The sequence below is a fragment of the Corythoichthys intestinalis genome, chromosome 16 (assembly GCF_030265065.1).
Source record: "Corythoichthys intestinalis isolate RoL2023-P3 chromosome 16, ASM3026506v1, whole genome shotgun sequence".
Classification (NCBI taxonomy): Eukaryota; Metazoa; Chordata; class Actinopteri; order Syngnathiformes; family Syngnathidae; genus Corythoichthys; species Corythoichthys intestinalis.
This window is the reverse complement of record NC_080410.1, coordinates 4,083,322-4,097,877: the sequence shown is the minus strand read 5'-3', so window position 1 is coordinate 4,097,877 and position 14,556 is coordinate 4,083,322. Positions and strand designations below refer to the sequence as shown.

Genomic DNA, 14,556 nt, shown 5'->3' with positions numbered 1-14,556 from the left:
TTACACGAGAGTTAGATTGTCTTGTGTGTTGTTAGATCCACCGTGTATCCGTCATAGGTGAGTAAATGAAGCCTATTGTATTGTTTGTATTCTTAGTTGATGAGACGTCATTACTTAGCATGGAGCACTAAGCTAGTTAGCGATGATGCTAATCAGTGTCTTAAGTGTCCGTTTATATTGTGTTTTGGAGAAGCGCATTAACGCTTGAGCTATAGTTAGATAGTAAAGTTGTCTCAAATCTTTTTATAAAGAAACCACACACATAAACCTATTCATACAACAGCTTACAGTCTACTTTAAACACAAACTCTCATTCAAACTGTACATTGTCATACAAGAGAGTGTGCTTTGAAATTGGATTTGGAATGATTTATGAACAACTGTTTGAATAAGACAGCTGATTCATTAAAGTCTGCTACCTCTTTTTTCAATTTTGTTCATTGAATCATTGAATTCATACCAGAACAAAACTGAAAAAAATCACCTGTCGAAAGAGCATGAGTCCCCTTTAGTGGGGAAAAAAACATTTTCTCTAATTGTTATAATGGAGTTACGTGGTTATTGTTGCGACGTCTCATTGAAACTGAAACTGTCTGCATCTCTAGCAAAAATGAAGTCACTATGTTGAAAGAGGAAAAATGTAACGACTCTAGTGTAGCCCAAAACAGAGGAGTAAGAGTATTGTGTCTTCTTCAAAAGCATTGTGTGGTAAAACTACGTTAAGAAGTACATTTTTTCTGAAAAAATTACTTAAGTAAATGTAACGGAGTAAACGAGTTACTACCCACCTCTGGTTGTAATATCTTTATTTTATGATGTACGAAAACAATAGAAGCAGGCATGTCTGTGATTATCAATTCCTTCAATAACTAAATACCAAACTATGTGAGACAGCAGAGTGTTGCAGTTCAACAGAAAAGTCATCATTTTTTATTGTAATATTGTGCCATCAGACAAACAGGAACAACAGTGCCGCCAAATGATGGCTGGATTAGATAAAGTTGCTAGTGACCTGGACAAGCAAGAGAGGGCTATTCAGGCGCGACTGCGCCCGCCACTGGAGCTGAAGAAGCCACTGCAGGATAGCAGTGACCGCCTGCAGGATTTGAGGGTAATCTATCGCCATTTGTCCATGTCAGCGCAGAAGAATTACTCATATAGAATTCAGCCCAGTTAAAATTTTTCTCCAGGATATCGACATTGCGGTCCATAGAATCGAACCAGAAAAGACCTCCAAAGTGCAAGAAGCAAAGAACTTTTTGGTCTCCAACTCAACATGTGCCAGCGCACCTCACCTTAACAGTAAAGCGGATGAAGTCAACAAGAAGTACGACAACTTGGAGCAGCTTCTTCAGAGCGCACAGGAAAAGTACAACACTTAATTTCTTACTAACATTTATTATTTATACAATTGTGTTCTTTTCATTCATTTAATGACCTCAAGGCTCACAATAACAATTATCTCACGATATGGCGTTACAACAATTATCGGGGTCAGGAAATCCTTGTACAAAACAAGTACTAACCAGAAAAACAAGCTCTTATCAATGTTCTGATGTGAATTTCAATAATCTTATCACTAGTAGACTTTTTATTCATTCGCTGCCAACTCTCCCACTTTAAACGGATTGGAGGTCTACGGCCGTCAATTGCAGCCAATGAGTTTATTTTAGGGCATTTCAGGTCCTTTTCTGTTGATTTTTAGTAAATGCCCGAAAATGAACATGAAATGACCTGTAAATACCCCCAAAATTCGGAAAGACTGGCTGTGAATGCTCATCCCTCAGGTTTCGGTTTGAACGTCAAAATTAATTGGACATCTAAACTGTGAAAAACAACCTATAGCATTTACTCCATAAAATTGAGGTAAAAATTTGCGCTCAGTTTGATAGTGCAAAGTTTAACCAATTTTACTTAGTAAATACTACCTAAATGCGTTAACAATAATATACTCAAATAATTTGGGTAAGGTTTACTCAACCTTTTGGAACGGTTTATATCACTTAATACCTATTAAAATTGAGTATTATTTACTCATGGTAGTAGTGTTTTGTATTTTTATTTTACTGATTGTTTTTTTTTTTTAAATAAAAATTTAAATATCAATTACTATTGTAAATTAGGTTTGTTTTACCCTGAAGTCATTGTACACAAGAAAAAAAAAACGTCAACTGTTTTATTGACAATTTGCTCATTAAATTTAACATTTAATTGTCTGCCCAAAATAAATTGCATGCAAACATTTTTTTCCTTATGGTATGAGTTCAAGTACAGTATTAACTAATGAGTGAAGAACACGAGGGCATCACTCCAAAATAAGTACATATCAAAACAACATGAGTTTAAAAAAAAGTTTTAACTGAACAGTGAACAACACGAGTGCATCAAGCATCTTTCAGTTTGAGGTACAAATAAGCCAAAAAGGCTGTGCCATAGATGTTTGAACCCCACAGGAGTGCTACAGTTTCATGAAATTAGTGTGCAAATAGATGTAAGAAATAAATGTAAATGAAATACGTTATTAGCAGCAGAAAAGACTTCCTAGAGCAGGGGTCACCAATTCCAGTCCTCAAGGGCACTTATCCAGTCTGCTTTCCCTGTTTCCCTACTCCAATACACCTGTATTGGGTTTCCCGGTCTCCCTACTCCAAAACACCTGTATCAAATAATCAGGATCATTATCAGGCTTGCTGGATGGCTTGCTGATGAGTTGTTCCTTAATAGATATTGACTAATCCGAGTTGTGTTGGCCTCTAGTGGTTGCTGCCATTACTGCCATTTACACGCCTCAGTAGCAGCGTCACTCAATTACACTGAAGGGCGAAACATTTGACAATACTGTACGCTGTAACTGAAAGGTTAATTAGAAAAAGGGGTTAATGGTTCATTAAGCCACATTATTACCAGCAACCCATGTTGCTATGCTCGTAAAAACAGTTAGCTTTTAGCTAGCTATCAGGAATGACTGTTGAAAGCCAGGAATAAAATAGAAAAATATTTTTACTATAGGGGCTTCTTGATTTAACACGCAGCATACCAGGCTTGTTCATGTTTTTGCATTGTCAATTTTAAAAGAAACGTTAAGTTCAAATTAACCTGTTACTGTACGATGCCATCCAAGTTGGAGTGTCTCGCCAAATGTAACGGTCCTCCTTTCAGTTTGTACTGACTGACCTGTGCCCAGTCAAGTACTGGATGATAGTTAGGAGTTTGTGATGATGACGTGCGCTCAATGCAGTTGATGAAGCGAAGCATCACAGCGAGTCCATTTCTCACTTATAATAGTTTATTTTTGTGGCGTCTTGTAACGTAACTCAAAAGCACTTTATCCAAATAAAAGTAACGAACCAAAATACTCAAAAACGTATCCACAATTAACCCAACAAAATGAGTATATTCCCTTTCCAGCACAATGCACAAAGCCACAGTCAAAAACTGCTCTCCTAAACTACCAACACCTTTGACATGATTAGCTATAATTTTAAACGTACCAGGGCTGATTTAGGTCAGTGAAAAGACTCGATTGACAGCCTCTAGTGGCGAGGAGTAAAATTACATATAATATTACAAATCAGGAATATGGCTCTTACACAGTTTCAAAGAAGACGCGTTGGCGCATGCGCAGCCTTGAGCAAACACATAATATATTTGGGTAGATATTGTCTTGTTTATACTGTTTATACTGATTAAAATTGGGTAAAGAGAGTTAATTCTAACCAATTTAATACAGTTAACTTGCTTACCTAAATACTTTTAGTATAATTTATAACATTTATATGGATCACAATCACTACCCACAATTATTTATTTTTTATCTATTTATTTTTTTATTGCGTAGCGCTGTCAATAGCAGCCAAAAGTTAAGATAAACACTATTCCAATGGAAAGGTTTGCTAGTGACCTGTTGTTTCCTTTTTTTTTTTTTTTTTTTTGTAAAAAAAACAGTGACACCTTTTAAAAACAATACTGTATCAGTTGTTGTCAGTAGCATGTCGATAACATTTTGGGATACAAAGTATCGTGGGATGACCCAATATCAGGAATTGAGTAGTCAATTGCTATAACTATTGAAATTCCACGATTCTTGATACTATTTCGATACCACGGTAAAAAAAACAATAAACCCCATGTACTTAAACATACACTCTTTTAATAGATGTAAACAACAATACTGTGTGCTTATACAGAACAATCGGCATGTAGCTTTACAGTATTAAAATAATGGGCATTAACGTATCAAACAATACAATAAACAAAATAAAACACTATGCATGTACTGTAGAGCAGCCTTCGAGTATTAAACAATGAAATACTGTAAATCACAGTCATGTAGCGTTCAAGTATATAAAAAAATATAAACTGTTTTTAAATACAAACAAAAACATGCGCGCCCATATGACCACTCATTTACAATGGGGTGTAAAATAGCTGTTATCTGGCAACTTGTTTCACCTAGTGTGACACACAAAACAACACAAAAAAGAATCGGCCAGATCTGCCGACTTGATACCAATGATACTTTAGGTATTACAGAAAAGGCAGTGCCAAGGGCATAGGTTTGGTCTCAACATTGGTAGGGACGATAACATCATAACCTGCATGTACACAAAGAAATAAGGGGGTCAGGGCTACATTCCTCACAAATATGAACCTAATTAATTAATAGGCTAAATGATCAATGTAAAATAAATCTGTATTGACTTCAACTAATACATATGAAAGTTAGTATGAGTAATACATTTTCGATTTGACCCTTTGTTTTCAAAAACTACTAAAGAAACATTTTGAAAACTTCAAAAATAAATGTCTGGGTTTTTTATTTGTTTAGCAAATTTAAATTGCAATATTGGAACAGAATTTAAATTATATTAACATACACAATAATCTTTTTACTATCCAGGAATGCAAAAAATAAACAATTGTCTTCAGACTACTCAACATTCTCTGAATAAAGAAAAAAATAAAGAAATTAAATACAACTGAAAAAAAAAAAACATCTTAGGGAATGCCTAAAATACATAAAAATGGAACCTTCCTTCAGTTAAAACACGACTGCTTTTGTCCACAAACTCTATGTTGTATTTCTGTCTGGGCTGTAAGTGTGTGTGTGAGTGGGGGGGGGGGGGGGGGGTGTCATGTCATCAGCCATTCAGACGTGTGTTTAAGGGGAAAAAATGGACTGGCACACTCAGCAAGTCAAAAGGGGTAATGTCAGCCTGAACATAATGAAAGTAATTCACTTAATAATGAGAAAATAAAGAAAATCTAAATTACCTATTTAACTGAAGTAATTATATAATGCAAATAAGGTTGCTTAAAAGTTGGTGGGACAATTTGAGCATCCTGAAAAATTGGTAGTGTCCTGTCCCTACCGTCCCTATGCAAATCTATGCCCTCGGGCAGTACCGTCACATTTTCAAATCTTAGTATCGACTTGGTACCGAAGTATCGGTTTTCGTTATAACCCTAATTCTGATATATCACCATTTCAATATATTGTCACATCCCTGGTTTAATACCCCCACGCTAACAATGAAATTCTGCCTTCTTCAGAATGAAGAATTCCAACCAACTGGAGGCTTCACTTCAAAATGGGAAGGCTTTACTTTCCAACTATGAGAACAGGCTGGCAAGAGAAGATGTCGCTCCTTCTGACTTGTCCTCATTGGAGAAAACTCAGCGCGAGCTTGCGGTAAGTTTGCGGTCCTACAAGACAGATAGTGCATCACTTGTGACGTTTTTTAGGAAGAAATGGTATTAGCTATTTATTTCTCGTCTGGTCACATGCATATCAAAGAGCGTACTGTTCCGTATACACATACTGTAAATTCACATGACACATGAGGCAGGCTTTCCTTTGATTTCTCCACTAACATTTACGGTTGCGGCAAAAACGCAGATTTTTCGAGAAAAAAAAAAAAAAAAAAAGCCCTATTTATTTCCAATGGTAAAACAATATACCTACATTTTCCAATTTCAAAATGTATCTTGTCCTACACTTTTTAATCCAATTTGCAGAATTTTCACGTTAAAAAAATTGGGAAATCAAAGCGCACAAAAGTTCTATCCAGTTTTCGCCTAAACTGTACGTTTCCACCCAAATTTGACAAAAACATCCCCATATATTTTCATTGTCCCCATTGATTTCCAATAGAAAAAAAAAAAAAAAAAACGATATTAACAGGAAGTGAGCAAAAAAAAAGCCCCAAACTCTCCAGGAAGTGACCCACAAATGCCATAAAATCAATGCCAAAAAAAACCTTAAAAAATAAAAAAAATACATAGAAAACAGGCTAAAACTGCCCCCCAAAAAAACACAAAAAATGTCAGGTACGAGACAGGGGTACTAGTTGCGTATCGCGAACACAGGATTTTATTAGTGTTTAGCAGGCAATGAAAGCAATCAAGAACTGGAGGAATGGTGCAGTCGGGTGTTTATAGTCATTAGAAAACTGAATGGGGTGGGAGGTGCTCCGATCCGTTTCCAGTGACGGTTGGACTCTACCAAGGGTGCTCATGTCATCGGTTGTGTTCATAACTTTTAAGGAGAGAATATTTAGGGTGCAGCCAAGGCGTTGAGGGGGTCCAGTTTGGTGGCCTCAGTATTGCATCTCTGCTTTTTGCAGATGATGTCGTGTTGTTGGCTTCATCAAACCGTGACCTTCAACTCTCACTGTAACGTTTTGTAGCCGAGTGTGAAGTGGTCGGGATGAGTATCAGCACCTCCAAATCCAAGACCATGGTCCTTAGGTGGGAAAAGGTGGAATGCCCTCTCCGGGTCAGGGATGAGCTCCTTCCCCAAGTGGAGGAGTCCAAGTATCTCGGGGCCTTGTTTATGAGTGACGGTAAAATGGAACAGGAGATTGACAGGTGGATCGGTGCAGTGTTTGCAGTGATGTGGACTTTGCATCGGTCCGTCGTGATGAAGAGTGAGCTTAGCCGAACGGCGAAGCTCTCTATATACCGGTCGATCTACCTTCCTATTCTCACTTATGGTCATGAGCTGTGGGTCGTGACCGGAAGAACAAGATCCCGAATGCAAGTGGCCGAAATGAGTTTCCTCTGTAGGGTGTCTGGGCTCACTCTTAGAGATAAGGTGAGAAGCTCGTTCATCCGGGAGGGGCTCTGAGTGGAGCCGCTGCTCCTCTCCATGAAGATGCTCTGGGGCGGCTCGCTGGTGAAGTATCCAGGGCATGTCCCACTGGGTGGAGGCCGCGGTGCCGAACCAGCCTTGGGATCCCCGAGAAGCTTCTCTGCTGACGCTGCTGGTCCCGCAACACAACTTCAGATAAGCGGGAGAAGATTAATTAATGAATGGATGGAGAAAACTGAATAGTGTACTTTAAACAACATTACATACATTTCAATGATAAAACACTCAATCTTTAATTGGATTAATTTTATTTTAGCACCATCATATTGTTTTAATATCAAAAAAAGTGTGGTTCTCCTTCTTTTTGCTATTACAATTTCCAATAAAACTTTTTGACTGTGCAGTGTTTTTTCTTTAATGGATTCTCCTTCTAATGACTGTTTCCTTGTCTACACGTACAGGACATTGCCTCAGACCTAAGATCCAAGCGGGCAGTGGTCAATGAGACTGAGCAGAACTTGCGTTTGGCCAAAAGCAGCGCCGACCAAATGGCCATCAAATTCCAAGAGCATTGTCCTGACATTGAACGGCAGGAAGCTGATGTCCAGAAGCTAAACAAGCGCTTTAACATCCTGAACAATCAGATCGACACCAGGTCAGAGAGTCTTCATGAAAAAGACAATCCAGAAATCGTGTTTAACAGTTCATTCTACACTATGTCACAGATCTCAGAGTTTGCAAAGGGCTAAGATGGCGTACAATAATTATCACAATGATTATGACAACATGAATAACTGGCTTGCTCGCATCCCAAACTACGAACCATCTGAAACTGATGACATAAAGCAACTGGAGACCAAATTGAAGAATCAGAGGGTGAGAATGATTTCCAACTACAGTATGATAAACTTCTTTTACAACAGGAAAAATTATGATGTATTACTCTCCTCACTTGTGTGCAGAACTTGCTTTCTGATATTGCAAGAAAGGAATCGGACATGAACAATCTCTCCAAAAACGGTCGGCTTTACCAGCAAGCTATCAAAGTAAGAGTTTCTTTTTCTTTAACACAACTCGTAGCTTAAAAAAACAACAACATAGTAATGATTTAAATCTTACGACGGATGGATCTTTTTAGGACTATGAGACTGAAACTGAAAAGTTCAGATCAATACTAGACCTTGATGACGGGCTTGTGCCCCAGACGTACAAGCGGAGCAGATTGGAATCACCTGCGCTGGCGGTTAAAGCAGAGGTGGGTCACACTGAAGAAATTTTTAGTCAATTCAACCGAACGGTAATATGTGCTTGGTTGTTAGTAGAGAAAAAGTATCTCAACCTTTTGGAAGTTCTCACATTTCTGCATAAAATCACCATCAAATGTAGATCAGTTTTGGGTTCTATTCTGTGACAGTAAATTTAGTGATCTGCCTAGAGCAGGGGTGGGCAAACTGGTCCTCAAGGGCCGTTGTGGGTCCTGGTCTTTGCTCCAACTAATCCAGCAAGGACAGTTTTACCAATGAAGTTTCTGCTGAAACAAAAAGCACCTGCCTGTGATCAACTGATTGCGCTTGCAAGACACCAGATTGGTACAGAAACCCGCACCCACTGCGGCACTTTGTGGAATAGTTTGCCCACCCTTGGCCTAGAGTATACCCTAGCTTGCCCTGTAACTAAGGTATGCTCACCTATTGTCAGTGGTGGATGAAGTACTCACCTTTTAACTTACTGTAAGTAAAGCCACAGATACAGGTGCAAAAAATGACTGAATTAAAAGTACAAGTGTCCAAGAAAAAAAATACTTAAGTAAAATTACAAAAGTACTTGGTTTAAAATTGACAAGTAAAAAGTAAAAGTATTTTTTTCCCGATGCAAAAATGTAATATGTGTGTGTATACAGTCTATACTGTATATAAGGTGGAAAACACTCAGGTGACTTGAAGTTCCACTCTGAGACCCCCAATTTGGCCAACTTTCAAAATTGTCCGATATGCATGTGTGATACATCATTGGAAAGCTTAAAATCTCAATGTTCTGAGGGAAGAAATATGTTGAACAGGAGGGCATTTTAAGAAAAAAAAATTTAAACCCCTAAACCCTAACTCGAGGAGAGTTCATGAGAGCGCATAATTAAAGACACCATAATTTTTCGAGATATTACTTACCTTGTTTCAATCCAAAAACTCTGTGTAGCATGTCTCACCGAGTGTCAAGACAAAGCCGTGAATGGCCACAGCTGGACTTTTGGGGGATTTTATGGGTGAAACACGGTAATATAACAAGGGTCGCATGCAGAAATCACAGACATCAAAGAATCGAGATTTTCTTTATTATTATTCTATTTATTTAATATTTACCCTTTTAATTTTTTTTTCAATTTTTCTTTGTTTGGATCGATTATTTATTATGTGAAATATCTGGAAAAATATGACAGTAACAAAAAATAAACAAAATTAAGCGATAGTTATGAGGTAGATATCGGTGACCTATTTACAGACACCATTTTTTTCATTGTGATGTAATTTGTTTAAAAGTTTAAAATATGCGAGTCAATTTTTTTTTTTTTTACATCAATTAATGATTCTAAGCTAAAAATGACAATTCAAATAATAAATATCATTACTTATCTTATTTTTATGGCTGGGTTGAAACAAAAGCGGTTGCACTGTGTCTGTAAACGGGTGTCTCCAGGGTAAAACTGACTAATTAAAAATAGTTCGGGGGCTTAATGCACCATGAAACTGCTAGGGCAGCATGTAGAAATATTGTTCTATCAAGCACAACAGATTAAATACGGTAGTTTATTTTAAAAAGGGGTGCAAGAGCAGAAACTGCTTTTTCAGCCTTGTCTATATTTTCCGCCATATATACAGTATATGCAAACATACAGAGAGCTGAGTCAATATTCAAAGTAAGAACCAGAAAATTGACTGCTCAGTTTTTTTAGTTGATTTAAAACTGTGCAGAAACAAACAAGCAATACATTGACTGCACTGTAAACGAACTTTATCAAGCAGACAAACTCCAAAACTTAGCTTTATGGCAGATTGCAAGCTACTGTACAGCGTGTGCAGCACCTGTCTGAAGGCGCGCTGCTCTCACTGTTGGTTTTTATCGGTCAGTATCTTCTTCACCTGCCTAATCTTGTTTGTACTCATGTCGCTGCCTCTAGTGCTCAATGAAGTTATAGTTGCACAGGGTTTATTGATTGCGCCGGAGGCATGAAAACACAACTATCAATTCACACTGAGGGAAAAAAAACTAAGTAACGTGTAACGCAGGCAACAACTTTAAAAGTAGTGGAGTAAAAAGTACAGATACCTGCTGTAAAATATAGTGAAGTAAAAGTATCACTTCATACAGTATTTGTACTCAAGTACAGATACTCAAAAATGTATTCAAGTACGGTATCAAAGTACTGTTACTTTGTCACATTCCACCACTGCTTATCGTGAGATTACATTCTGTCGTAAGGATGCTAAACGGTGCTATTTAGTGACTTGCCTTCACTGTTCATGATATCGGTTTCGATGATATATTATTTCTCCCTTTGCAGGAAGGTGCCATTGGAGCCAAATATACTGAGGTGAATGCAGTGAACAAGCAAAGACTACAAAATCTCGAGTTCACCCATAGCCTTCTCAACCAGGTGAAATGACATACAATAAATAATACTGTCATATACATACATAATCAGCGTACTGAAAGTATTACTGTACACTTTCTTCTTTAGCAACCAGATATCACTTTGATCCAGTCTACTAATGTCCAGTCAGTCAATTCTGCTGCCCCAGGAGGGGAGCTTTGGAGAATTAAGAAGCAATTGCAAGATGAGATTCAGAGGAGAGAGCAGCTAGAGAAAGAAATTGAGATCATCCAAACTGATATTTATGTCCTAGAAGGACAGAAGCCTCAAGATACCATTGTCAAAAAGGAGCTCATCAAAAAAGTTCCTGATCCTCAGCTAGATGAGGAATTGTACAAGGTTCAACAGAAGCTTTCAGAGGAACGTCGCACTACACATGTTCTAGAAAATGACCTAGAAGTGCTAAAACTGAAGCTGCGTGGTCTTGAGACCGAGGTCAAGGAAGGGGCTCAGCAATACATGGTAAAAGAGGTTCTCCGTATTGAAAGAGATCGCGGTCAGGAGGAGGAGATGCGCAAACTTCGGGAGGAGCTGGACGAGCTGAGGAGGCAGAAGTTAATTCGAGACAATGAGCTTATTCAGATACAAAAGCAGGTGACAATCCTGGCTGAAGAGAAGAATAAAGAGCAGGAAGTTATTAAAGAAGAGGAGGTCATAAAAGTGCAAAACGACCCTCAACTTGAAACGGAATACAGACTCCTTATGAGCAGGAGACAAAAAGAAAGTGACGGAAGGAAGCAATTAGAGGATGAATTGAAATTTCTCCAGGAGAAGCTTCGTAGGTTGGAAAAGGAAAAATCAATGGCTGAGGAGAAGATTTCCATTAAGGAGGTACTTAAAGTCGAGAAAGATGTCGCACTGGAAAGGGAGGTCGAAAACCTTAGGAGGCAATACGAGGATGAGAAGACCAAACGGAGATCATCCCAACGAGAAAAAACTGACCTCCAAAGGAAAATAACTAGTCTAGAGGAAGAGAAGTCCAAAGTTGTGATCCAAGAGAAGATGCGGGAAATTGTTCGCCCAGACCCCAAGGCCGAGAATGAGGTGGCCAACCTCCGACTTGAACTTGTTGAGCAGCAGAGGCGTTATAAGGATGCGGAACTACAGCTTAGATCTTTGCAAGATGAGTTGACCATGCTCAAGAACAGAGGACCGCTAGTGGAGGTCAAGGAGATTATTAAAGAGGTCATCAAATACAAGACGGACCCGCAGACTGAAAGAGAACTAGAGAGACTCCGCAACGAAATAGTCGACAAAACTCACCAGACAGAGAAATCCGAGATGGAGATACGCCAACTCAATGACGAAATCCAAAGATGGAAAGACATGAAACCTCAAGTGCAGACCAAAGAAGTTGTCAACGAAGTGCTTCAGTACAGAGAGGATCCAAAAACTAAGGAGGAGGTGGAGATCCTGAAAAGAAAACTGGCTGACGAACAGTCTAAACGTCTGGAACTCGAGAGAGAAAGGTCATCCCAAGAGGAAAAGATCAGACTGAGGAAGATAGATCTGTCTCAGGTCCGTGAGAAGTTTGTCCAGCAGGAAGTGGTCAAGATGGAAGAGGACGCCATGCTCCGATCAGAGTGTGAAACCTTCTTACAGAACATTAACAATGAACAGAGACAGAAGGATAGTCTGAAAGCAGAGCTCTATCAACTGCAGAGACTGAAGGCCGACTTGGAAATGCAGCTGGAAGAACTTGAGCGTGAACGCAGGGCAAGACGTGAAGCTGAATTGGAGATCCAAAGACTTCGGGTCAGACTTACTGAGCTGGAGATGAGCGACAAAGAGAATCGTGAGAAGGTGACCGTTAAGCAAAAGGTAGTCCTGCAGCAGGATCCCCAACAAGAGAAGGAACACTCTATTCTCAAACTGCAGTTGGACGAAGAGAGGCACAAACGCATCCTTCTTGAGAAAGAAATGAATGCGCTGATGCAACAGCAGGTTACCTTGGAGAAGATGGACGTGAAAGAAAGAATCGTTCGCACTGAGAAGGTCCAGGTTGAGAAGGATCCGGAGGCTGAGCTAGAGATTGAGAACTTGAAGAGGACCCTGGAAGAAGAAAAAAGACGAAAGAGAGACCTCGACCAAGAGTTGGTAACGGTCACTTCCAGGCTGTCTGAGATGGAGTTTTCCAACACCAAGTCAAGTAAAGAGCTGGACTACATCCGAGACGAAAGTAGTCGCTTGCAGCACGAAAACCAGAGGCTGCAAAATGAAATTCGGAAGCTTCGTTCGGAGATTGAGATCACCAGCAAAGAAACTCAGCTTATCACCGAGTCTTCGCCAAGAGAGGACGGAAGGAACCTGGAGTTGAGGCTTGAATCTCTACAGAGAGAACTCGCGGAGCTCAGGGGCATCACCATCAAAAAGGATGAGGAGATAGAGAAGCTGCAAAAGAATCTTTCGGTTGTTAGAATGAAGAGAGAACAAAGAGAGAGCCATCTGCGAAGATCTATTGTTGTCATCGACCCAGACACAGGGAAAGAAATGCGGCCGGAGGAGGCCTTTAAGCTGGGGCTGATCGACTGGAATATGTTTGTCAACCTGCAAAGCCAGGAATGTGACTGGGAGGAAATCACAGTCAAGGGCCCCAAGGGAGAATCATCTGTTCTACATGATAGGAAATCAGGGAAAAAATTCTCCATTGATGATGCTTTAAGTCTCGGGCACATCACAAATCATCAGCTTCAGCAATACATGAACAAACAGCTAACAATCCAGGAGTTTGGCGCGTTGGTGTCGGGAAAGAAAAAGTAAAGTCTACAACAAATCAGCTATGAAAGCATGTTTTGTTTTATGCAGAAGAACGTGATTTTATTATTAAATTTTTTCAAAAATGTTTTCGCTTTACTAGCTCCTGACTTTCTGCTTTGGTGAGCTGGCATTTTCCCCACTTCATTGATTACAAAATACACAATGTACTTATTTGCTTATTCATACACAACTCTACGGTACTGAATTGAAAATGCATTTATAACCAAATGAAATTACCATTAAGTGTGGTCTCAGAAGAATGCTGGGCTTTTTTAAATATATGTTTTTATATATAAACTATGATGGGTACAGGGGAAAACTTTTTCTTTGAAACGCAATGCTTTAGGAGACAGGGATATTTCCAAGATTTGTGTGATTTTCCAGGAAATCAAATGTATGCTGTGCCATTAATTGAAATAAAAGTACAGTTGAAATGAAAAGTGTTTTTGTTTGTGTTTAGAAGGCATCAAACTTTCACACTCACACGTAGGGACAATTTAAGAGGGTTCAGACGACAATGTACCAAAAGGATTGCCTGGTACACCAGACTCACCACTGTTCCAGCTATAGAGTCTGGCGACTGTTCGGTGGATCAAATTCCCAGGGGGGAACAAGCCACAGCAAACAGACAGCGGAGTGGACTAATCAGCGACAGGCGGACGTGCTGTTGATAAAGCGACAAGAAACTCGTGCGAGGGAATAAACATACAAGGATAGTGAACGGAGAGGTTTATTCAACATGGCTAGGGCGACCCAGACTGTTGGTTATAGCGACTATGTGTTTTGGTCATTTAAAACTGAATTTACCGCAGATTGGAACATATTCTCGGCTCTCCCATTCGCCATCTGTGTTGTTTTGGAGACAACTTCCAACGCGCAAGAGTGACGTTGCTCGTTAAGACACGTCACGCAAATAAACGAATCTCATTGGACGGATGATTTCGTTCCTGCTCGAGAGGCCAATAATGAGCTCAGTCCCAGACTATTCTCACAGCGTTTGAAAAATACAGGGAGAACAGTCTGGCCGTGCCAGGCAACCAAAAGGAAACCCACGCAGAGT

At 39.4% G+C, this 14,556-nt stretch overlaps 1 protein-coding gene across 1 annotated transcript in view; it reads left to right on the top strand.

The window, feature by feature from the left end:
* The window catches only part of ppl (periplakin), a 49,415-nt gene extending 35,479 nt beyond the window's left edge, over positions 1-13,936 (top strand). The window contains exons 14-22 of the mRNA XM_057817028.1: positions 954-1,111; positions 1,191-1,369; positions 5,554-5,692; positions 7,555-7,748; positions 7,819-7,969; positions 8,056-8,139; positions 8,232-8,348; positions 10,650-10,742; positions 10,827-13,936. Of these exons, the coding sequence (XP_057673011.1) occupies positions 954-1,111; positions 1,191-1,369; positions 5,554-5,692; positions 7,555-7,748; positions 7,819-7,969; positions 8,056-8,139; positions 8,232-8,348; positions 10,650-10,742; positions 10,827-13,499 (3,788 nt within the window). The 3' untranslated portion in view covers positions 13,500-13,936. The remainder of the gene's footprint in view (positions 1-953; positions 1,112-1,190; positions 1,370-5,553; positions 5,693-7,554; positions 7,749-7,818; positions 7,970-8,055; positions 8,140-8,231; positions 8,349-10,649; positions 10,743-10,826) is intronic.
* The last annotated feature ends 620 nt before the right edge of the window (positions 13,937-14,556 follow it).